The following is a 23,853-nucleotide window of genomic DNA, read 5'->3' on the forward strand; positions in this document are numbered from 1 at the left end:
TTATTTACAACCACTGGGTCGGTGCCACTGCTGGTGGGGTTTTATTTTCCCGAGAATATCACCATCCCAGTAATCAGCACTTCTGTGCTGACATGAAGTATCATTGATTTGGTCATATTTATAAATTAACTGTTTACAAAACTTTTCAAATTTTGAAATACTAAGGATTTTCTACCAGAGGGATAGATTGCCTTAGCTGTATTTGGCAAAACTTTTAGGGATTTTGGTCCTTAATGCTCTTAAACTTCGTACTTTATTTTAATCATGGTGTCTATGATGAGTTTATCTCATATGAGGAGACGTCAGACGATTTTGTTCATGTTTTGTTTTTTCTAATATATAAGTATATGTTTATATATAAGTGTCTTTATATCTTCTGTAGTTTTCTCAAATCAGCATCTAAAGAAATAAAAATCTGTCAAAAGGAGTTGGCTGACAGTTTGTTAAAAAAAAAGAGAGTAACTAGATTTTGACATTCTGAATATTTTTGCCTTGTGATGATATTTTTATCAAGGTTTTTAGACATTGAGAAATGCTTACATTTTACCCTTTTAGTTCTATTTAAATCATGGAAGCCAAATTAATTTGCCAACAGATTTATCCGGGATTTTTTTTATAATTATTCCAAGTATAAATGAAGCCAAATTTGATCGGGTAGATGTCCATTTGACACATTCCCCATTTCCATTCTCAATTTTTTTTGGTTGTAATTAACATGTTTGTTTCACAGGAGAAGATTGTTTTTAAAGTTTACGAATAACCGACACCGGACGACGGACGCCAATTGATGTTAATAGCTCACAATGGTCTTTTATACCGGGTAAGAAATACAATCAGAAATGTAAAAATGCTGAAGCAGTTTTTTTTGTATTTTTTTTACATTTTGTATAACTTGCCAATATATCCTTCTTTATTTATCATACAATTTTATGCATACAATGTAAGACAATATTCGAGGCAACATTGAAAACTTAACTAGTTGAAAACTGCAAAATATATTTTAAAGATCATTTTTACTGAACAACAATTATAAAATTACTTGTCATGATTTGCAGGTTTGTCTCTTGTAGTAGGGTTTTTAACAGCATATATGTTTTCGTCACTTCCTGGTCGTCATGCCTCCTCTACCACTCATTTCCAATCTATTTCTCTACCCTGTACCTCCTCTACCACCTCTTCCGTTTCCTCTAGTTCCTCCTCTTCCTCTTCCCCCAAGTTGACCTCTGTCCTCTCTTATTGATGCCAGTGATGGTACATAGGTTGATGCTATGTCATCCTGTGGTAGAAATGTTCCCACAGTAGAACCAGTACTGTGGTGACGTTGGCTTGGATGTATTACTCTCTTTTTATTCATTCTCGATTCAGGTGAAAGACATTTGAATTCTGTAATCATAGTAACGTATAAAAATCTATGGGATATTTATGGTTATAAAAGCAATTTATCTTACTAATTATATTTCAAATTTAATCTATATTTATTGAAGTTATAATTATACTACTAGTAATGCTTTCTCATATTTTAAGATGGATTTGTTTACAATTCATTAGAACAGGAACAAAAATTTTGATTAATTTTCCATCAATACCTTTCCACTACTTCTTAAAGTATATTTCACCGATTTCTGTTCGCAAAGATCGGGAAAAATTGATCATGCATGAAATTATCCCGATTCTGTGCTGATAATCAAAATTAAATGTTAAGGTGCACCTATGTCATTACCCTGTGCTCTTGATTATAGCAATATTATTTTAGTAATATAAGGTTTAAGAACATCAGTTGTTCGACCTGTTAGTCAAATGCGTTTTGTCAAAATGTTATACTGTTCACTATTTTGGTCTTTTGGAAAATGTTGTTTGTGCTGTATTTAGAACCAAGAAAGATCAAGAAATTTGTTTTACATGCACACGTATAAAAATTGTGGTTTTTATCCAACACAATCGGTCATACCTTACCGGATAAGACGAACGGACGTCTAACGGTCGGATGAAAATAAAAGTTGTCTGTTGACAAAATTGTTATCTGTTAGAGGTCCGTTGATGTACTGACCAAAAAAAACGGACGCTTAACGAATGCATAACGGAAATGCAACGGATATGCAACGTAGGAGAAACGGAAACGTACCGGACAGAACGGATGTCGAAAGTATATCCAACGGAAGAGTACCGCATACAACGGACACTAACGGGATAAAACGGATGAACAAGATATACGGAAAAATTAAAGGCGACAATAATAATACATGTAAATCGCATAAATATTCAAAATGTTTCTGTGTAACTGGTTTCGGTTTGTTCTTCAAAATGCCGCCAAAGGACAGTGTCTGGCCTGAATAAGACCTGCTTGATTGTGAAGTCGTGCCCTTACTCTAAGATCGATTATCAATAGTAAGAATTTATGAACCTTCAGAAATCTAATTGGCAATTCTGACGCGAAATTTTCAATTGGCATTTATCCGTTTCAGATCCGTTCATCATCCGTTTTATCCGTTATACGTCCGGTAGAAGTCCGTTTGACATTCGTTCAACATATGTTTTATTCGTTAGACGTCCGTTAGAAGTCCGGTTGTGAATTTATCTACCAGACCTCCAACGGATGTATAACGGACAAGTAACGGATACAAAACGGAAAAGAAACGGACGAGTACCGTACAAAACGGACGCCTACCGGACCTTCAACGGACATTTCATCCGTTGGACGTCCGTTCAAACTTTTGAACATGCTCAAAATTTTCCACAGGACAGAACGGACGTCGACGAATAAAACGTACGCTTAACGGACATGCAATGGATATGGACGGACGTCTAACGGACATGATCGGATTGAAAAAAGTTATCCGTTAGGCGTCCGTTCGAGCTATCCGGTAAGGTGTGACCGAGGCTATAGGTTTGAACGTTGTTTTCAATTAAGACTTGTTCATATTTTTTGTTTGGGCTTGTATTATATTTTCCTTTGGGTTTATATGATCCGTTCATCCTAATTCGACTCTTCAAAATTGAAGAGTCTATCTTAGGGATAACGAGGGAAACATGCACATAAATTAAAAGAGGAAAACACAGAAAACTTTATTGTTTAGGTATAGTACCAATATGTTAGGTAAAGTCCTCTTGAACTGTAGGATTTTTATGTTGTGTTATAACACCTCTTCCCTAGTAGCATAAGGGTTGATCAACTGGGCAAATTAGGGGAAACAACAATTACATTATCTGAACCAATATAAAACTATTCGGCATTGCCGCAATGAAAAGAATCCTTGCACTCCGATATCATAGGATAACTATAAATTGAGTACAATTTGTTTCCAATGCCATTGGTTCTGCAAAGACAAATTCAAATCGGTCTAAAGCCTTGTCAAAAATAATCAGAACCCACCAGCATAGATCCAGAACATGCTTAAACCAGATATTTCAAAAAAATCAGCAGGAAAAAGGAAAATCTCGAAAATACTGAACTCCGCGGAAAATTCAAAACGGAAAAATTGGCAAAATTAAAAGCTCAAACACATCAGACGAATAAATAACAACTGTCATATTCCTGACTTGGTACAGGTAATAAAAAAATGAATGTGTTACGCATATTGAAACATCATAGGAGCCATGTTTTATTAGTTGCCTACAAACGGGAAACAATATTCAAACATTGTTTATATATGTTGTAAAAAAACATTAAAAAATCATCATTTTCATCTTCGATTATATATTTTTAACAATCAATTGTTCAGAACAACCTTACCCCGTGTGATCAATAAATTTGTTTTCCACAATATAACGATCACAACTTACTTTGTTGTTTTTTATTTCCGCCCTGGTTAGGACCTATCTTTATGTTTTTCAATCCTGTTGCTATCCCAGCAGCGGCGTATAGCTTGTCATCCTCCTCTCCATCATAAACCCTGTCTTCATCAACCTCATGAATTGGAACATGATGTCTACTTGTACAACCTTCCCCTTCACAGCTATGCCCGAGATCTGATCTTCTATTGCGTTTATTAAAACGTCCATGGATTATACATGTTGGAAATCTGACTTTGTGTCCACAATTATAACACTGGCATATTGTTACATTCATTTCTCCATGGGCACTGCAAAAAAAACATATGGTTCTATATAAAAAAAATCCTCAAAACTCACAGATTTGTCTGCTGAATTCCTATATATTATTTTCTGGCAAATAATAATAACTGGAGATTTCTTGTTTATTGTGTGTCTTGTAAACCACCTTTGAAAGTGAATTCATATAAATATGACCCTGTGTCCGAAGCCAGCATGCACGTTGTTAATTACTTTATTATTCTATTTTTTTTTTCTATTCAATTCCGATTATCTGATGAATGGTTCGGAAATGATCATTTCGAAATGTCCTTCAGCAACGAGATTCGAATTTATTTATCAGTTGATAATGTGAAAATGTCACAATCATAGTCGTTCATTGATTTATCAATCAAACATTGAGTGATATTGGTCTCTCGTTTAGTTGTGACAAAATAACATATATTATTTAACATGTATGTGGGTGCCACATGTGGAGCAGGATCTGCTTACCATTCCGGAGCACCTGAGATCACCCCCAGTTTTTGGTGCGGTTCGTGTTGCTCAGTCTTTAGTTTTCGATGTTGTTTTTTGTGTACTACTTGTTTGTCTTTTTCATTTTTAGCCATGACGTTGTCAGTTTATTTTCGATTTATGAGTTTGACTGCTCCTCTTGTATCTTTCGCCCCTCTTTTAGCTATTCTGGCTAATTTTTCATTAAACATGTACCTAAATCTATTTCCACAGTTGGTGCAGTCAAATGTGGCCCATCCCCATTCATTTTCTTTTGGTATAGGATCATATTTCTGTTTGCATTTTCTACATTTAGAAACCTATGGTAATGAAAACAGGTTACAGACATTTCAGTATGAATAAATTAAAGTGAAAAGTCTTGACTTAGAAATTTAGTCTGTGTAGTGTTTCGTTTATTGCACTGATGCACTGATTTTCCCTATGGCATTTTCCGCTTTTTTTCTTCTTTTTTTCTGTTGTAGACTGGTAGACGAAAGCCATGTTCATTACGACTTGAGCATTTTACCAATGACAACACTGGAGTTCTCTACAGTGTGGAGTAGTAAACATGGTTGTGTCTAGTGTTTACAAATTTCGTTATTAATGTTCGTTGCATTTTAACATTTGCGCAAGAGACATACACAGGAACTTCAATAAGTTGACAAAGAAATGTTTAATTCACTGAATATCGTCCTAAATTTGTGAGGTAAGACTTGTTGCACAATCCGCACATGGCAATTGTTTATTCTTTATTAATATTTTCTACGTTTACAAATAATGGTCTTTAATGGGCTTTTGATTGGATGCAGCCAGTTACAACTGCGACTAATGAAAATCATTACCTCCCGGATCTATCTTAATCCGTCAAGGGTGAAGAGGAGACTGCATCGTAACATTTGGCCAGCGATGATGCTTGACTTGTTTTAATTTTTTTGGAGAATCGTGAACGTCATTGATAAATTTAAAAAAAAATAAAATTATCTTTCTCTTTTAAAGAATAAATAACACAGAAACCCATCAATGACTAACAAATTGAAAAGAACACCATTCTTATTACTTAGTCGGTGATAATCACGGTATACTGTATTCTGAAAAAATTTCAGTTACCTGTTTTCGTATTGGAACACGCCACCACCAGACATTGTCACACTGCTCACAAGCAAACTGTCGGACTGCTGACTTCACACCGTCTTGTAAAGCTTCAATGACTTCCGGGTCTGTTTTAAGGTGGCTAATTATATCCTGAAATTAGAGTTTTAGCTACCATCCTACTGATGGCGTGTAATCGTGGAAAGAATTAAAGTTGAAGCTGTATATATATACATTTTTTGTAGAATATCGAATAAAGAATGAGTTAAATTTTGTGCATATATTTTGAATTATATGGAAATTGTTATGTTTGTCAATATTGCTTGTTTAGCATCTAGTGATGTTCCATACAAAGACAAAAGACATACAACAATGTGATTATGTCAAGGCAAAAATATATTTGACCAAGTCAAAGTTCATTTACTACTTTTGCAATTGAACACTGAAACAACACTTGAATGAATATGTTATATACATATAGCACGCCTTTTACGAATTAGCTTATTTAATTCACGAAAAGCGTAGCTTAGAGTGGATTAAATATGTTAATGAGTAAGGCGTGCCTATATATGATTTGTAACATTAATGGACTATGACACATGTTAAAGGTTAAACCCTGACCGATAAAACATTTCTGCACTTTTAGATACGTCAATCAAATAATGGCGTGATACTATATCTGATTTCAGAAAATTTGTTTGTCCGATAAAGGTACGTTTAAAATTGAAAGAATTGTTGCCGTTTGATTCATACACGATACTCATTTTTTTCCCAAAAAAAATTATAGAAAAAGGGGTGTGTTTGGGAGAGAAAAAAAGGGGGTAATGCAAAATTTTATTCTATGATTATTTGCCATCAAAACATAAAAAAAGACTTCTTGTGATAAAAAGGAAATATCCCTAATACCAATTATGAAGGTAAATCAAAATGTTCTTTCGTTCCCCAAAACTGGGGAAGATAGGTTAATTAATTGCGTGTCGCATTCATGCAAGGTCCAGAAACCAGTGTTTGAAGCTTGTCCAATACACGAAAATAGAACTGTATGTGTGGGCGGGGGTATGTTTCCTATTCTTCTAAAAAGACATTCTGATCCTCAATTTGATGACAAGGTTTTTTTAATTCTGGTCAAGCCGATGACATAGAGATTAATACATGGCCTTTTCCATATCAGCCTGGGTATCATCCCGACGGAGTCGAGGTGCTGATATGGGTCGAGGGATGATACCCAGGCTGATATGGAAAAGGCCATGTATTAATCACTTTATCATATACTTCCAACAATAGTTTTATGTAAGGCAAATAAACAAATGCAATAACTAAAACAGTCAAACATTTTATAAAGAAAATTAAAATTATGAATCAAATATACTATAGTTGTCCAACAACAGCATCATTAACTCCTTATATATTTATGGTAACATTTCCTATAAAGGCATTTTGAAACATTGAAAATTTGGAAGAGTTTTACGATCATTACTACTCCATGTTTGTTGTACTATAAAATGATTCATAATTGGCAATGGCATTTGTTAGCAAGTATTAAACTATCCCCAAAAAAGTTCCTGTAAATTTTGACGTCGTCATAAAAAACATCTGACGTCACAATGAAAAAGTAAACAACCGATACCGGAAACACCGGAAGTAACTTGCACGAGAGGCACTATTATGGGTTTTGTGCACGAGATGCACCTGGTATGGGTTATCAGCCCGGGTGGGAAATTATGGCTTGTGTACTTCCGTTCATTACACATATGCAAAAGCTATCATATCAATGCTAAGTATATGATAAAAAAAATAAATACTGAATCCAGATTTTCCCCATACCTTATAGTGTTAAATATTGAAAAAAAAATTGATAGCGTTGAAAAACTTAATAAGATTGTGCGAACACAAGTTTCCGACTGAGGCAAAAAACATAGCCCCCTTGAAGTTCAAATGGTTGCTCCCTAATTACTACCCCCAAGGAGGCGGAGCTAGACTGTGCATTAACAAATTTTGAGATGGAAGTTAAATGCACTGGTTTAAGCTCCTCCCATTCTTTGCTTTTCAAACGAGAAGTTCTCTACGGCGGGATTGGAGAGTGAAATAACAAAACAAAACATTCAGTTAACGCACTCTGCTAAAAATAAACGAGTTAACTCACCAGAAGATCAATGGAAAATTTACCATTCATGTTACAAATAAATTATAGACGATTGATTCGACGCAGATTAATACGTTGGAAAAGGGGCTTATCGTAATAAATGGTATCAAACCAAACAACAAATAAAGGATCAAATAATTGTAATTATTCCAAATTTATCCACTTTACCCGATAATGCCAATGAGTGTTCACATATGTCACGCAGGCCCTGCATGTTTGTTACATATATCACAATGTAAATGTGCTTGTGTTTTCTACAAATGCAGCAAAAGGTAAAGAAATCGGTTTAAACTTCCATTAAGAATCTTAATGTTAGAACTTTAATAGACTGATTGAATTTTATAACGATGGATAAACTTGATGCAAAAATACCTCAGACACAGATGCTATTTGTCGAACTTTTCTTGGTTCATCTGAAAAATAAAATGACATATTAATATTTATAGATTATCGTTGATCACCTCAACAAGATTGATTTTTTTTTTGCGCTGAGAAAGGAAATTATCGGTCAGTAAGATCAAAAGGAAAACTTCCTAGAATAGGGATAATTATAGTTTATCGTTGGACTTCTCAACGAGATTGATTTTCTCGCTTGAACCGGTGTTATATAGCCATTCTTCCCCCATGCCAGTTTTCCCCTCCCCCGGGGAAATTTTGAATCATTGTCATTCTTCTCCTACAGAAAGTTGACAATACGTATACATATAGTAACTTTCCCCCCACAATAGATTTCACTATGTTTATATGCAAGTTTGGAAATTAAACCGAACAGTTTTAGAATTAGATTTAATTATAAATATACAAAGGAGTAGGTTCAGTAAGACCCCTTTTTGGCCCCAAAATATAGCAGTTTTACAAAATTGTTAAAATGTAAACCTTTAGTTATTTATTGGACAGTAGAATGCTTCTGCTACATAAATATGGGCTGTTTTTGACAATACAATGCACATATATCCGGTACTAGCACCATTAAGTCATGCTAAATTACTGAAATCCTCATAATTCTAGCATTTTAGTTAAATTTTAGACGGTTTTCGTGTAAAACGAAAGTGGCCGCATTCGTGTTCATCCTTAATATTGAAATGTAAGTTGTATTTTATGATAATACATAACATATATAAAGGTTGAGGATGAACACGGATGCGGCCACTTTCATTTTTACCAAAAACCATCTGAAAAGTGACATTTTTCGGCATATTATAGTGTGTGATAACATTGTGTGAGGGAATTCGACGTTTGCTGTACCACTGTTCACTCCAGCGCAATTTATGACAATACCACTGTATCAATCAGAATGATTTTTTTTGCAGTGTTTTAAGAAATGATTTTACTTTGTTGTCGCGTATTATTCGTGATACATTCAATGTTTTAAAAAGGCGAATTTTCTGTATAAAGTCAATGATTATGTTGACTTTTGATGGCCAAACTTTTTACAGCCTTAAATACGCAAATAAAAGATCCAAAAGCTATACCAATACAGAATGACATGTTTATGAAATTATAGCAAATCTATTGGTTAACAAATTTTTATTCGTTGTTGCAAAATAATGAACTTAAAATATCTGACATTTTCTCCCTACCCAGTTTACCCCTATACATTTTTATGATGTGGACTGGTCATTGTTATTGAATCGTAGGCAATTTGATTGGATTAAGTTGTTATTAGTTTACCTACAAACTTGTTTATGCTTTTCATTCATGACTATTGATTAATCAGAACGTGCATGAATGTGTACGGTAACTAAAATGACCTTCAAACTGGACACTGGACGAGTCAATATTATGTTTTATCAATGAAAGTTAAGGTATGAAAGGTAAGAATTGCCACTTCTTCTATTTTCACAAAATTTTCTGAATACACAGTTGAAAGATTATTTTTTAAAAGCCTATTGTGGAGATAAAAGACAAAGTTTACAAATAAGACGTTTTGTTCCATTAAACAAGTCATTTATTAAGAGAAATGCCAAAATATAATTTACGCACGACTACGGCAGGTAAAATTATTATTTATCATAACATAAAAAAAGCATTTTTCAGTCTCATTGGAATATGTTAATTACAATTAATCACAAACTTAAGAAGTAAGTAAATAAAGTCAAAATATGTCCGATCTGCCTATTTCTGGACATCAAAAGTCAATACGATCATTTTAAAGTCAATTTCGTCTACCTCACAAAATCTTGTTAGGCACTATAGGTAGATTTTTCAAATTTGAGCTTGAATCGGATCGTTTTTAATGACTAAATCTGTTAAAATCTTTCACATATACTAATTAATTCAAATAAAATAGACACTTTAGTGTTTAAAAAGTGGTCAAAATCTTTCGTCAGATAAACCTAAAATTTGAGGCCAAAATCGGTCCTTACCGGACCTACTCCTTTGTTGTTCATTTACATTTACACAAGTCTGTCTGCATTTTTATAGGTCTGTCTATATGTCAATAAGTCTGTCTTTCTGCTCACCAGTCTTTCTATGTGTCCCCTAGTCTTTTTTTCATTTTTAACTGTCTGTCTATATGTCCGCATGCAAGGAAAAATCTACTGATTGACCAAAAGTGTTTAAAGTAATTGTATTTTTATTTGGACAATGATACCAATAAGGGTTCACTAAAGAGAATGGATGTGATCACCGCATCAGAATGTGCTTCGTGTGTATAAATATAACATGTATTTGATTTATACCTATAAATACATATCAAATGTATATTCATACGATGAAGCTTTAGTAACTATAAACTGATAAAAAAAAGTTACCAATCTTTTTATTTCATAAAAAAATCTTATCGTGACGTCACCGACGTTATATTACAAAGCGGACAATTTAGCTTCTCATGCCGATCATGGGGGGAAATTGGCCTGATCCTAGTTCCCCCCCCATAACGCTGAGGGGGAGTGGGATCATGCCAATTTTTCCGGGGGGGAAATATTGGATCGATCCAGTATTTCCCTCCGGAAAATTAGGCACGGGGGAAGAATAGCTATAGGACACCGGTACAATAATCTGTTAATTACTATTTTACTTATGACGACATTGTTAATTTCATTGACAACGGCACGTGAGCTCTTAGTTTCTGTCGATAATTTTTCATATCATTCTACTATGCTGAGAAAGAAAAGTATCAGTCAATGGACCAAAGGAAAATTTCCTAAAATATCGATAATATCATTTAGTGTATGAATAAAAAATATGAAGACAGTATACTTTTTAGCACAAAGTTGAAAGCAGCATTTTTGTCCCAATTGCAGTGTTCAAATATTCGTCTTGCGTCATTTGCGTCAAATCTACCGTGAAAAATTTCCCGAAACTCTCGTACCATTATCTGAAATTAAATTTAGACCTTATTTAAATACTGGCTCTGTCAAGAGCATCTAATCTGATTATGCAATATTTTTCATAAAAAAAACTATAAGCCTCGGTGCATTTCGTTTACGTGTGTTACCATTACATTTACCTGTAAAAATCATAACGTTTGCAAGCAGCTTTTGATTACATTTATGCGCATTCTTTGACAGGTAAACTCTGGTAAATACAGGATGAATCCTGTTAATTGTGCACAAGCAGTTAGTCCAGGATATATGTAGGACTCAGATCTATGGTGGGTTCCAAATCTATGGCAGATTCCTAATCTATGGCAAATGTGACGTCATGCCACCCCAAATCTATGGAAGATTTTTAACAACTTAATGTATAGCAAGTTTTGTAATTTCCTAATATATGGCGGATTTATGTTGTTTTCAAATCTATTGCAAATTTTGTGAAAATGGAAAACAATGCAGTACATTTTCGACCAATGACTTGTCTTAAGCAAGTGGAAATTTACGACAACGGGCACATGTCTATTATCATTAATGAAATTAACCCGAATAATTCAGTCGTTATATTCCGCTTACATTAACGCAAGTAGGAGAGATCGATTACTGGGAGGGACTGAATTATTCGGGTAATAATGAAATAAACACTCCATAATGATCAACCCAAAAAAATCATAAGTGATAAATTCAAATGCCTTAATACACACTTCAAGATTAAAATGATGTGGTCTGTAAAAAATAAACATTTTTTCAATCTAGGCATGGGCATAGATTTGAGTCCTACATATCTATACAGAGAAAATGCAATAACATAGTAGATCATAGTAAATATTAAGATTAAAAGTACATGTAACGTGTATGATATGCCGAATAAAATTGCTCGTTGGAGTGAACATTGAATGATTCCGGTCGTTTGTAGAATTGCAGCATTACTAGTATGAATCTTATATGATTCCGAGTCGTTTGTAATACGTATGGATAATGGTGATCGTACTGATGTCTAAAGACATTCGGAGGGAAAATGGAATCTGGTGAAGTACCTTTACAATTATTTACAGTGCATCGCCATAAAATACTTGCCTTACACAGACAAATATTTTTTTCCATTGCAATGTTAACACTTTATTAAACAAAGTTAGCATTTTATAGAACGTAACTCTACTACTAACTTTGTGTTTGAAATAAACTACACCCACTGACCGTACGTGTATTTAAAATCAATCACGCCCACTAACTTAATATCAAATATATGTTGTACATACAAGTTATCATTTTGTACAATTTATAATTTGTACAAAAAAATTGTACAAATTATAATTTGTATTTTGACTTTGTACAAATTGTAATTTGTACAAAAAGTGCCTGTACACATTATAATCTGTACAGAATGAGGCATAATTTCACTTATAACTTGTACAATATTTGACATAGAATAAGTTTTCAAATCAAATTAAAAAAAAATCTTTTAAATGTAATTACAAATCAATATGAAACACACTGGTAACTATATTTGTTTAAACTAATACGAACTATACAATAATATACAATGTTCTTATATGATGGAGCAGTTAAAGAACCATTACACCCCGAATTACACAATACAATCATTTTTGAAAACTAATTTACAACTTCTCCTAGGGAAAGTTGTAAATCAGGAACTCGTGAAATAGAAAAAGAAGAGTCATTTCTAGATTCTTGTTTGTTCTGCTTAAAATCCTGTTAAATTACCAGCTATAGTCCCTACACGATAGCCAAAACTTTCTTCTTTCCTATCAACAGCTTGTTTATTCCTCGGATCGGTTGGTGCTAGTCATACCATGGAATTAGGATGATAACAATTGTCTCCAACAGATAACTTGCTCAGTTTCTATTTTATTTCTTGTTAGGACATAGGCTTGAACTTGTTGGCCAGACAATGCACGTTTTCTTGCACAGATGATAAGGTTCTCGACACCCTCTGATAAAACTTAAATAGTTGTACTAGTTGATCCAGGTTTCACTATCATTCACATGTTCTCTTTCTGATTCTATCGATTCAGTACCTGTGTTTTCATCTGTGTCATCAATTTCACTGTTCTCCTTTGAAACCTCTTTAAACACCTTATAAATCTTCCCCAGTTTAAAGATTTGTTAAAATTTTCTTAGGCAAAGAAGATGAAGACAAACCTATTTTTGGGTCAGACCCCATTCTATATTTATAAAATACAACCAAAAACGTATCATTTCCCCCTTTTTATGAACTCTTCCATATCAGCAACTCCAATAACATCATATTTCTTAAGCAAATGTCTGTCTTGGACTTTTTTCTTCAATGCCTCTTTTGCATTTTTAACTTTAGAAATGAACTCATCAAATTTGTCTTTAGTATAAAGATGGTTGTGCTTTGATGAATTATTCTAAGTAAATTGGTAAACTTCTTGATATAATTTATCCTGTTGTTCAACTATAGTCATGATACTAGCCATTTTATTGAACGCCTTAACTTTTACTTTTGCAAATGACAATTTGAAAAACCTAGCAGAGAACAGGCTTTGAATATGCAATATACAGTATAAATGAATCGTATGACCTTACAAATTGCATTGAAAAAAATTATATGAATATGTTTGGTTGTCTTAAAAAGTATTTTGTAAATAAAGGTTTATCATGTTTATTGTATGGTCTTTGAAAAAAAAATCTATAGAGTGAATTAATACTTTTTAAATGTATTATATTACAAAATCCATACTATAAATTATTGTACAAGTTATAAGTGAATTTTAGTCAAATTTTGTACAAATTATAATTTGTACAAGCAATTTTTGTACAAATTACAATTTGTACAAAGTCAAAATACAAATTATAATTTGTACAAAATGATAACTTGTACACAACATATATACGGTTTCCACATGTTCGATTTCAACCAATGGTATTCTTAGAGTTGAAGTAAGATATGCTAAGAAAGATCGATTACGAGGGACTGAATTACTCTGGTTAGTATTACACCTTATATAAGTATGCTCAGTTTTCATGGGTTATTATTATGTACTTTCAATCATAAATTAGTTACTAGAGTAACCTTTGTCGTGGTATAGTGGTCATTTGTGTGTCTTATCCCGATGTTTTACCGGAGATAAAAGGAGAACAGAACTTACATTGAATGCTTTAAGTAGCCATTTAGTATATGGGTATTCGTTGTAATTAAACCGATAGATTATCATGCTCTGCAGAGGAGGTTAAGAAAAATACCAGTTTTGAGAAGGAATACCTTCGCTAAGTGGCTCAGGAAATTTATTTTTCTCTTCAAGGGCACAGCTCCAGAACATGATATATTTAAAGACGTTTCTTTCACACCGATTTTAGTGTCCACGACACTTAATTATAGAATACATAAAAACAAGACTTAGGGAGTCAAACCACACAGACCGGGAGTCGGAACATATTCACATGATCAAAGAAATAAAATCACAAACTTAAGCATTTGTTTTTTACTTCATTCGACTTGATTTGTTATTACTAGTAAATTTTAATACCAATATTCATGTTTATATGTAGATACAAAGTATCATTGACATTCGTCTGTATTTTTTTCTTTTTTTTTAAGTATTAATGCCTGGCATCTGCTATTATACCAACATTTAAAGTAATTCCTTCTCTTTGTATTATATTCCTCATGACAGTCACCTGATTGTTCGATTTTGACAGAATTTCAGTCTTGCATGATATCTAAAATATTCTATAATAATAGTAAACTTTAAGTTCTTTAAGAGTTATTTTTGTTCATGCGTGCAACAGTATACCAATTGTAATTCTGTTTTTGGATCAGGTAATAAAGGAAACTATATAAAATTTCATAGAAGACTTCAATTTTAAATTTAAAAACAATGGCTTCATCTTTTGAAAGTAGCAACTCCAGGAAATCAAGATAGAAACTGAACACAAAAGCTCTCGAGAATCTTATTAGATTTATGAAAGAAATATTCTTTATATGCAGGTGCTTCTATAATGATGCTACTAAAATATGAAAAGTTCACTTTAGAAAAATGGAAGTCATCTCTTATGTCGTAAAATTAATTATAAACTGACCATTTCTGTCGACTTTTACGCTTAAGTAGAGGGCTGCGGTTGATTAATTCTTAAATTTCGAATTCACCTTTAACGAGCATTATTTTTACTTGAAAAACACATTCACTGAAGGCATGAACCCCTTTTATTTTCTTTTTGGTGTTCAAATCTTTTTTGGGGAAGACTAATGCAACGTGTTCTTGCTCTTATCCGGTCGATATTCCCTGATAAATACAATGTATAACAGCTGTCCGTATTTTCATATTTGCAGGGGAAAGGGAAAAGTACAGGGATCAATGCCCCAGGCGGTACCGTTGAGATGCGGGATGTAAATTTCTAAGACCCCCTCTTATAAAATTAAGGTCTATATCTTCATTTTCAGTTTCTTTTAGAAACCAATTATTGAAGTATGGATCATATGAATAATACGTATTCGTCGAAACAAGGAACAAGATTTGTAATGTTTTCTTTATCCTGTTCAGGTCCGGTGCATTTTACCTTGGATTACGTCTGAAAACTAAATAAATATGTACTACTAATACTACGCCTCCGATTTAATAGTTATCCTAAGCACTTATTGTTTTTCTTACTTTCATTATCGTATCGCCGATTGATGACAATAATGCCTATAATGGTTATTGAAATTGTTTGAGTTACCTCTTTTTCTTCTTCCGATGCCATTTTGATTGTTTGCTTGCTCTTTGATCCGTATGACGTGAAATGACCTATAATTTATCTCGTTCAGGAAGGTAAATGCATTTTTCAAAAATAACTCCAACGTCAGTATTGATTATCCTTTGTAATCAACTAACCTGTCAGGGCCGTAACTACATTGAGGCAAATGAGGCAAATGCCTCATGCTGGAAATTAAAAAAAAAAAAAAAATAAAAAAAAGATTGTCTTTATATCAAATTGTTTTCACGGAAAGTGTCTTGCAAGAAGCATGTTCTCTTAACTCCCTGATGTCGCCCCTGCATTTTTTTCGTGATCTATATTTCTATTTTACTTTTGGTTTTCGGAGTTGATGGTCTATTGTTTGTACTTCTGTGTCTCTGGTTTGTCTTTTGTTCTTTATTGTCCTACTTTATGACTATAGTCTGAGTGTTGTTTTTCATTTGTAAACGTGTGCAATGTTGCATATCAACCGATGCCCAGATATTGTGCGGGAAAATATTTTAAGAATATGCTCTCGTTTTTTTATATTGATTAGACCGTTGGTTTTCCCGTTTGAATGGTTTTACACTAGTAATTTTGGGGCCCTCTATAGCTTTTTGTTCGGTGTGAGCCAAGGCTCCGTGTTGAAGGCATTGACTAATAATGATTTACTTTTATGAATTGTTATTTGGAGTTGTCTCATTGGCACTCACACCACATCTTCCTATATCTATCTACGATGCTATACTGGACACAGAAAAATTGTCGTTTCTGCATGGATTATTGAACTTGATATCAAAGAATACAAATATTTTTTTGTCTTTTTTTTCCTGTTTATTAAGATATTCAATTTTCTATATTAATAATACATATCTATCACTTTTGTGCATGTCTCACCTAGTTTCGAGTGATTTAAATGACTCAGAGAAAATACCGGCAATTTTTCTTAGTATGGACTGTAAAATTGGGTATTTTCTCTGAGCCGTTTAAATCACACGAAATATAGGTGAGACATGCACAGAAGTGATAGATATGTATTATAAATATAGAAGATTAACTATTTTAATCAGCAACAAAAAAATCTGTATTATTATACCCAAGCTCTTGTGGATAAAACTACATAGCTGACATTACTGTTGATAATGAGGTAGTAAAAGTAGTATGTACATACCAATTTCCCGGTATCAAATCATTTGAAAAAAACAAATGAATTGCCATATGACCTTTTACATTGAAGGGTTAAACTTGCATTAAGTCGTGTTTAGACAGAAAAAAAAGGAATATGGAGTAAACGTGCACGGGACGTAATCACACACAAAGTCAATGCATAGAAAAAATACAAATGGTCAATGGTCAAAGTTTTTATTCCTGTTCTTCATCTTGATAGTTGATGGCCGAGGGTCTTGGACTTCAATAATCATTAATACCGTAAAAAAAGGTCCTACATATCGGTCTTTTATGTTGCCCCTAAAACCTAAAAGTCTTAAATTACAATAAACTCTATGTTTTGCTTTGAGACCAGAATATTGTCTAAAAAATAGCTAAAGATTATTTGCGTTTCAATGTAAGAAAGAGTCCGTGGAACGCCCAGAATTCATGATTTTGCGTTATTTTTCTCAGAGCTTCTGGGGACCTTGAGCGGCCCCCAGACCACTCGCCAATTTTTTTTTCTCGCCTCGCTACGCTCGGCGAATCATGATGTTTTGCCTCACTATTAAAAGAGGCTAGTTACGGCCCTGCCTGTATATTGTGTTGTTGATATATTTCTTTCGACGTCTAGTAATATTGTTTGCATAATTAACGTATAAAGATAACATGCAAGAAAGTGAACACTCCAACAGTCTATATAGATCTATATAGAAAAAGAAACAATTTAATAAATATTACGTCTATCTTGCTAAAACCGTTTTTGTAGCTTAGCTGCATCCTGAAGTCTTAGTTTTCCCCTTTTTCAACTCTCAGACTTGGGAGTTCGTTAACATGTAACAGACACTTGTTCGGAAGCATTGAAGAAGACTTGTTTTTACAAAATAACGAACCAATGTTTGGAAAGAACGTATATCTTTTGCCGAAAAAAAAATCACGCCTTACAATACTTTAAAGTTGGCGGCAACAAATATTGAAAGCGCTTTTCACTTAAAAAATAATATAATAATAAGGACATGTGGTATGATTGCCAATGAGACAACTATCCATTAGTGAACAAAGACTTTGGGTGGATGGTATCAATTATTGGTTACCAAATCAACAAGGAGTCAAGCCCTAAAAGTAAACTTTAAAACACCCCATTAACTAACCTTTACACAACCATAAAATAAGCTATAAAACACCCGGACATGACGAATTATAAAACAAATCAAATGAGAATAAAATGCTTCGTTAAGTGCAGCCTGATATGACCGCAGAGGTCGAACTCTGAACAGTTTGGGCAAATTTGGACACAATATTCAAGCTTGATACTGTCTGAATTTGGATTGTGATCAAATTTTTGACATGATATAGGTTTCTGACATAAAATAAGTGTGGGCAAAGATCTTACAAATCTATTGCCCAATACTGTGCAATATTTCTTCTTGAAATTTTCAAAAATTTGAAATTTGAAAAACTTTGAAAAGTGTAAATGAACCCCTTTAAAAATTGGGGAAAAATCCCTCCAAACTTTTTTAACCCTCCCTTGGAACAAATACCCGCAAACTCAATCAAGATCTTTCCTTTGCAGTATGGAACCTTGAACAATTTTAGAGATCCATGCATAAACACTAGTTATTGTCTGGAAACTAGAAAGATGCTTGTTTTTTTTGCCCCTTTTTTTACCGTAATTCCTGCATGTTTTGGGCAATTACCCCCAAACTCAATCCCAGCTGTATATGACTGCAAAGGTCCAATCCTGAACAGTTGGGGCAATCAAAGAGCTGAAAGCTGTGAGGAAAAATGGCGCCACAGCCTCTAATATTGGGATATTTTTGTGCAAGTCTTGATTTTCACATACCGTAATAAGTTTAACATTGCAACATGTCTCGTAAGCATATAATTGATATTCGTATGTGTGTGTGTGTGTGTGTGTGTGTGTGTGTGTGTGTGTGTGTGTGAAGTAAAGATGACAACTGACTGTTTTTTTTTAGTACAAATGAATAATGAATAGGTCAAGAGTCAAGACTGCTTGAATGATCTACAGTATCCAATTACTACTGGCTGTTGTGTTTTTTTTTTTTTTTTTTGTACAAATAAATAGGTCAAGACTACCTGAATGATCTACAGTATCCAATGACTACTGGCTGTTTTTTTTTTTTTTTTTGTACGAATGAATAGGTCAAGAATACTTGAATGATCTACAATATCCAATGACTACTAGCTGTTCTTTTGTACTAATAAATAGGTCAAGACTATTTAAATGATCTACAATATTCAATGACTACTGGCTGTTCTTTTGTACATACTAAATAAAGACTACCTGAATGATCTAAAGTATTCTAAGTAATGTGTAATTTTTGTCTTGCAGTTACATTTTATTTCTAAATCAAGACTATGATCATTGACAGACTACTAGTATCCTTTTCAAACCAAATAACAAGCTCTTATACCCCACTAGTCCTATAACATATGACTTTGCATTCTTATTCATTTTTTAACGTTTTTATACTGATACTTTTTTTTTAATTTTTTGAATGCGAAGTGTGGCATATTGATAGTAAAAAAAAATTATCAGAACAGTAAATAGAAATACATGTAGTAAATAATGCTCCTGAGGTCATATGTTATAGGACTAATTACCATCATACTCGTTAAATAAGTTACTAGTGACATAGTTAAGTTATTTCTGTTACTTGAAGCAAATTCTATTTCTGTAGATTTACACAATAGCATAATATTGTTATACTAGTTTAATTTCATCTTGAAGATTAGACGAATAGGGATACTCCTTTGATTTTGTTATTTTATGTCAGTCAGGTCGCTTTCATATGAAACTAGAAACCACTTTTCTGCCATGTTGATATTTTATAACAACTCTACCCATGATCCATATAATTGATATTCATTCTTTAACCATATATCATAGTAAGCTATTTATTTTTTTTTTATTTTGCACTAACCCACCATCTTTCATGTCAAATTTCTGTCTCCATTTACGTTTATGCTATTGAACCATCATGGTATTAAACACAATTCCAAGTAGTTATGCTGTTATAGTGTGTCACCATATATTCAACTTGGGTGGCATTCCAGTTATTGAAATTTGTGTCAGATTAGAACAATGAACTAGACCTTTTGGAGTGGATCTCATAATTTGATATGGAGCAATAGTATGCAACCCCTGCCCGGTAACAAAAATAAACAAGCTTGAAAGGATACATGTCAAGCGGCAAAATGTATCACCAGAGATTACAAGTCAAGAGAGGATGGATACGTTTCAAAAATGCTTGCCAAACTGAAACTATAACAAGATCTCCAGATGCAGTGGCGTAGCTTGCCTTCTGTTTATACCGAGGCAGGGGGTCAGGGGGGCTGCGCCCCCCTGAAGCTATATCAAGGTTTTTACAATTTGAACAAGAAAGAATCGTTAAAAATAGTTGCTGTTTACAAAATGTTATTTCATCATAATAATGTTAATTATATGCCTTACTATCTATACTCAAAGCTATAAAAATAACAAAATACGTGAAGGTATCACATTAGACAACCAATGAAAAGTCAGTTTCCTAACTTGCTAGCAGTTACAGAAAGAAGGAACATATATATTGACATACTGTTCCCAGCAAAAAGCCAGCTCAAATGCCTAATGGCTCCCAATATATTTCCAAGCCGTAGTACACTCTAATATACTAAGTTGGCTGTACCTCACTCTGACATGAGATAACGTCATATCACAAGAAATCATGACCTTGCTCGGTGGATAGAAGAAACCTGTACAAAAAGTTCAATACAGAAAAAACAAACGCAAATATTAAGGTTTATTTGTAATAAGTTTTGTGATGATCATTTATTTAGTCGTAGGTCACGAATCAACGAATTATAGATAATCACCACAAAATGACAGCTGGATTGAACAAGCGAATTTCAGGATAAACTAGGAGAAAAACATATCCTACATGTAAAGTGTAGCACGGCACTTGTTTTAGTGGTGAATTCCTTCGAAGGTCTTGAAATTATATATTGAATGATTTTTAACTTTTTTTTTCATTCACGATGAACATGACAACCGGCGAATAAATTAATATTTCCTTTACTCTGAAGTCTTCATTATAAATGAACAGTATTTGGTTGAATTTTTTTATACATAAACTGACATTATGTATTAACTAACAGACATACGTCTCTGGAATTAGTGATTCCTTTAAATATTTTAAATTCCCTGCTTGTGAAAACATACTATGAATTTAAAATAGCGAGAATAAAACTTGAGAACCAAAACATATAAATTATTTTCTGTGCACTATGATATATAGATGCATATTTTGTTTTGTTTGGTACCAGAGTCAATGAACATAGTCGTAGGGGAACATGTCAACTGTTATAAATGAGGGTTTGAATGCTTAGAATGGGATTATCAAATATTTATTTTTTAATCACCATTTTAAATCCATATTCTTTTAAATTTAAATTAATTTCAGGGCCGATTTTTCTATTTTCTTAAAACCTCACCCAGGCCCTCATATACTAGAAATTATACTGACACAAAATCAAATAATATACCTAATTCAATAATAAAGTGATTTGATCGGGTGACTCGTGAACTGGATCCTCATCTATTTTACTCACTGTTTTCGCTTGCAATGGGGTAGGACAAAATAAATCTGTTGTCGATTCGATTTCCTATTACTCTGACAAACTTGAATTACAGAAAACTACCGTAAAGGGTATTTCCAAGTAGAAGAGGGAAAACTAATTCAAATGTTCCCATAAGTCTTGAATAATTCGTAAAGGGTATGAATCAATAACCGCGCCAACAAGACATAACAAGTTGCTACATTATTGTTTAGTAGCCAGTTTGCTGCAATAATCATTTAAAAGAAAATACAGTAAAGGAAAATATTTTTTTTTTACCGAGGCAACTCGGTTGCCTCAACGTAAGCTACGCCCCTGAGATAGGAACGAACAAGCGTTGAAGCCAAAATTAGTTTTTATGTAAAAAGTAGTTGAGGGGCTGATTCACGCTATTGAACAAAACGAATTCCTCGAAAAAGCATGTCCGAAGAGCACCATAAGTGCCGAGAAATTCACAGAATACCACGCAACAATTATTGTGGTAAGGCAAGTGAAGAATAACTCTGACCGGTCAACATTAACTGTGAGTGTATTGACATTCCATCAAGTAAAACACCGTACAATATTCAAACTCATCCTTTGTAAGATAGTGATCGCGTCATTAATCAGCTAGACGACACTATTGTGCACAAACGTAGAGAGCTTCAAATTTAGCTGTTCTCACGCCCCGCCAATAAATCGGCGGCGCTCTCTCAAAGCCAGCATCGATATCGACAATGTATTCACATGTCATACAGATCATACAGATACAGTCTGTTACAGACTCTGCTGCTGTAACTTTGTAAACAAAGTTTGAGTCGGGAGTGACCCAGTCTGCGTCGTTAACCACTAGCCCGATGCCCCAGACTAGTATTAAATTTTCAGCTCGGACTAGTTAGTGAAATTTTAATTATCGCCTGTTTATGTTATTTGAATATATTTGAAGTTTAGATTGACAAGTAATGCAGAAAAGATCGTCAAATTAATGCGAACGTAACGAAGTCTAAACTATCGAAATCGGTAATTAAACATTTATTCTGAGAAAGTGAAACAGAAACGTAAACAAGTCGCACTATTTCGATCTGTCTTATAACCAGTAGAAAGTAGACCAACACGGACACATTATATTTCCTTTTAATAAAAGCACAGTGGCGGATCCAGAAATTTTCATAAGTGGGGGCCCACTGTCTGACCTAAGAGGGGGCCCGCTCCAGTCACGCTTCAGTGATTTCCTATATGACCAACCAATTTTTTTCCCAAAAAGGGGGGCCCCCCCTCTAAATCCGCCTCTGAAGCAGTTGTTTGTAAAACGAAAAGTTTTACTTCACATAATCAATAAAGTTATAAAAATAGATTTATGAGTATCTTCAGCACATCGTGTTGGTACACTTCGATCTATTTGGTAATAAGAAGGACCGGAGACCAAGTGTCATCAGACGATTCATACGAACCGCAATTACTAATTTCCGATTATTCAAAACTTCGTAAATCTGGATAAAGTCCAGTATCTATCCAAAATATGTCAGGATAATTCCGATTAATACTTTTTTAATTGTTGTTAAGGTGAAATGGTAAGAAAGACTGACATTATTTAGGAGAACTATTTTGTCTAGCGATTGCTGATCATTGGTGGGTCACGGAAAAGTCCAGAACCATGTCAAAACGGGTCTATTTGTTTATTACGTAGATAAAAGCGAAAGCTTAAATAAATATGAGAAATATAACAAAGTGAAAGCTCAAAATACCATTGGGGTAATACCATTTGATAACAATAAACATATGAACAGGTCAAAATGTTTTAATCTGTGAATAAATTATGTAAACTGGTTCCCGGTTGATTACTACACATTAATGATACCAATACAAGCAGATTCCAGTCTGTATGTAAAATAGTAAATACGAAACCAAGCGCGGTAGACGGAGAAATGTAATGGAAAGTAAATACGAAACAAGCGCGGTAGGCAGAGAAATGTAATAGAAGTTTAGGTCAACAGAATCGGAAACATGCCGCTTAAAGCGTCATTTTCCAAAAATGGACACAACATTATCCTTTTAACCATCACACCCTTCTTTAACCCCTTTTGTTGCCCCTAGTTCTGGTATGGAACCTTATGGTATAATTACAGAGAGATCTTTATAACATTCCACAAGTAATTGTCTGGAAACTAGAAAAATGCTTATTTGGGCCCCATTTTGGCTCCTTATTCAAAACTGTTTGGACGACAACCCCCAAAATCAATCCCAACCTTCCTTTTGTTATTCTAAACCTTGTGTTTAAATTTCAGATTTCTATTCACTTATACTAAAATGATTGTCTGGAAACCAAAT

At 33.6% G+C, this 23,853-nt stretch overlaps 1 protein-coding gene across 1 annotated transcript; it reads right to left on the minus strand.

The window, feature by feature from the left end:
* Nucleotides 1-976: 976 nt before the first annotated feature.
* Nucleotides 977-15,924, minus strand: LOC143071725 (shiftless antiviral inhibitor of ribosomal frameshifting protein homolog). The gene is made up of 7 exons (XM_076246227.1): nt 15,787-15,924; nt 10,973-11,090; nt 8,144-8,184; nt 5,647-5,781; nt 4,756-4,859; nt 3,781-4,079; nt 977-1,383 (listed from the first exon to the last, which is right to left on the minus strand). Exons 1-7 carry the CDS (start codon nt 15,808-15,810, stop codon nt 1,151-1,153), a joined length of 954 nt encoding a protein of 317 aa, XP_076102342.1. The 5' UTR covers nt 15,811-15,924; the 3' UTR covers nt 977-1,150.
* Between the last annotated feature and the right edge of the window lie 7,929 nt (nt 15,925-23,853).

The sequence above is a fragment of the Mytilus galloprovincialis genome, chromosome 4 (genome assembly GCF_965363235.1).
Source record: "Mytilus galloprovincialis chromosome 4, xbMytGall1.hap1.1, whole genome shotgun sequence".
NCBI lineage: Eukaryota > Metazoa > Mollusca > Bivalvia > Mytilida > Mytilidae > Mytilus > Mytilus galloprovincialis.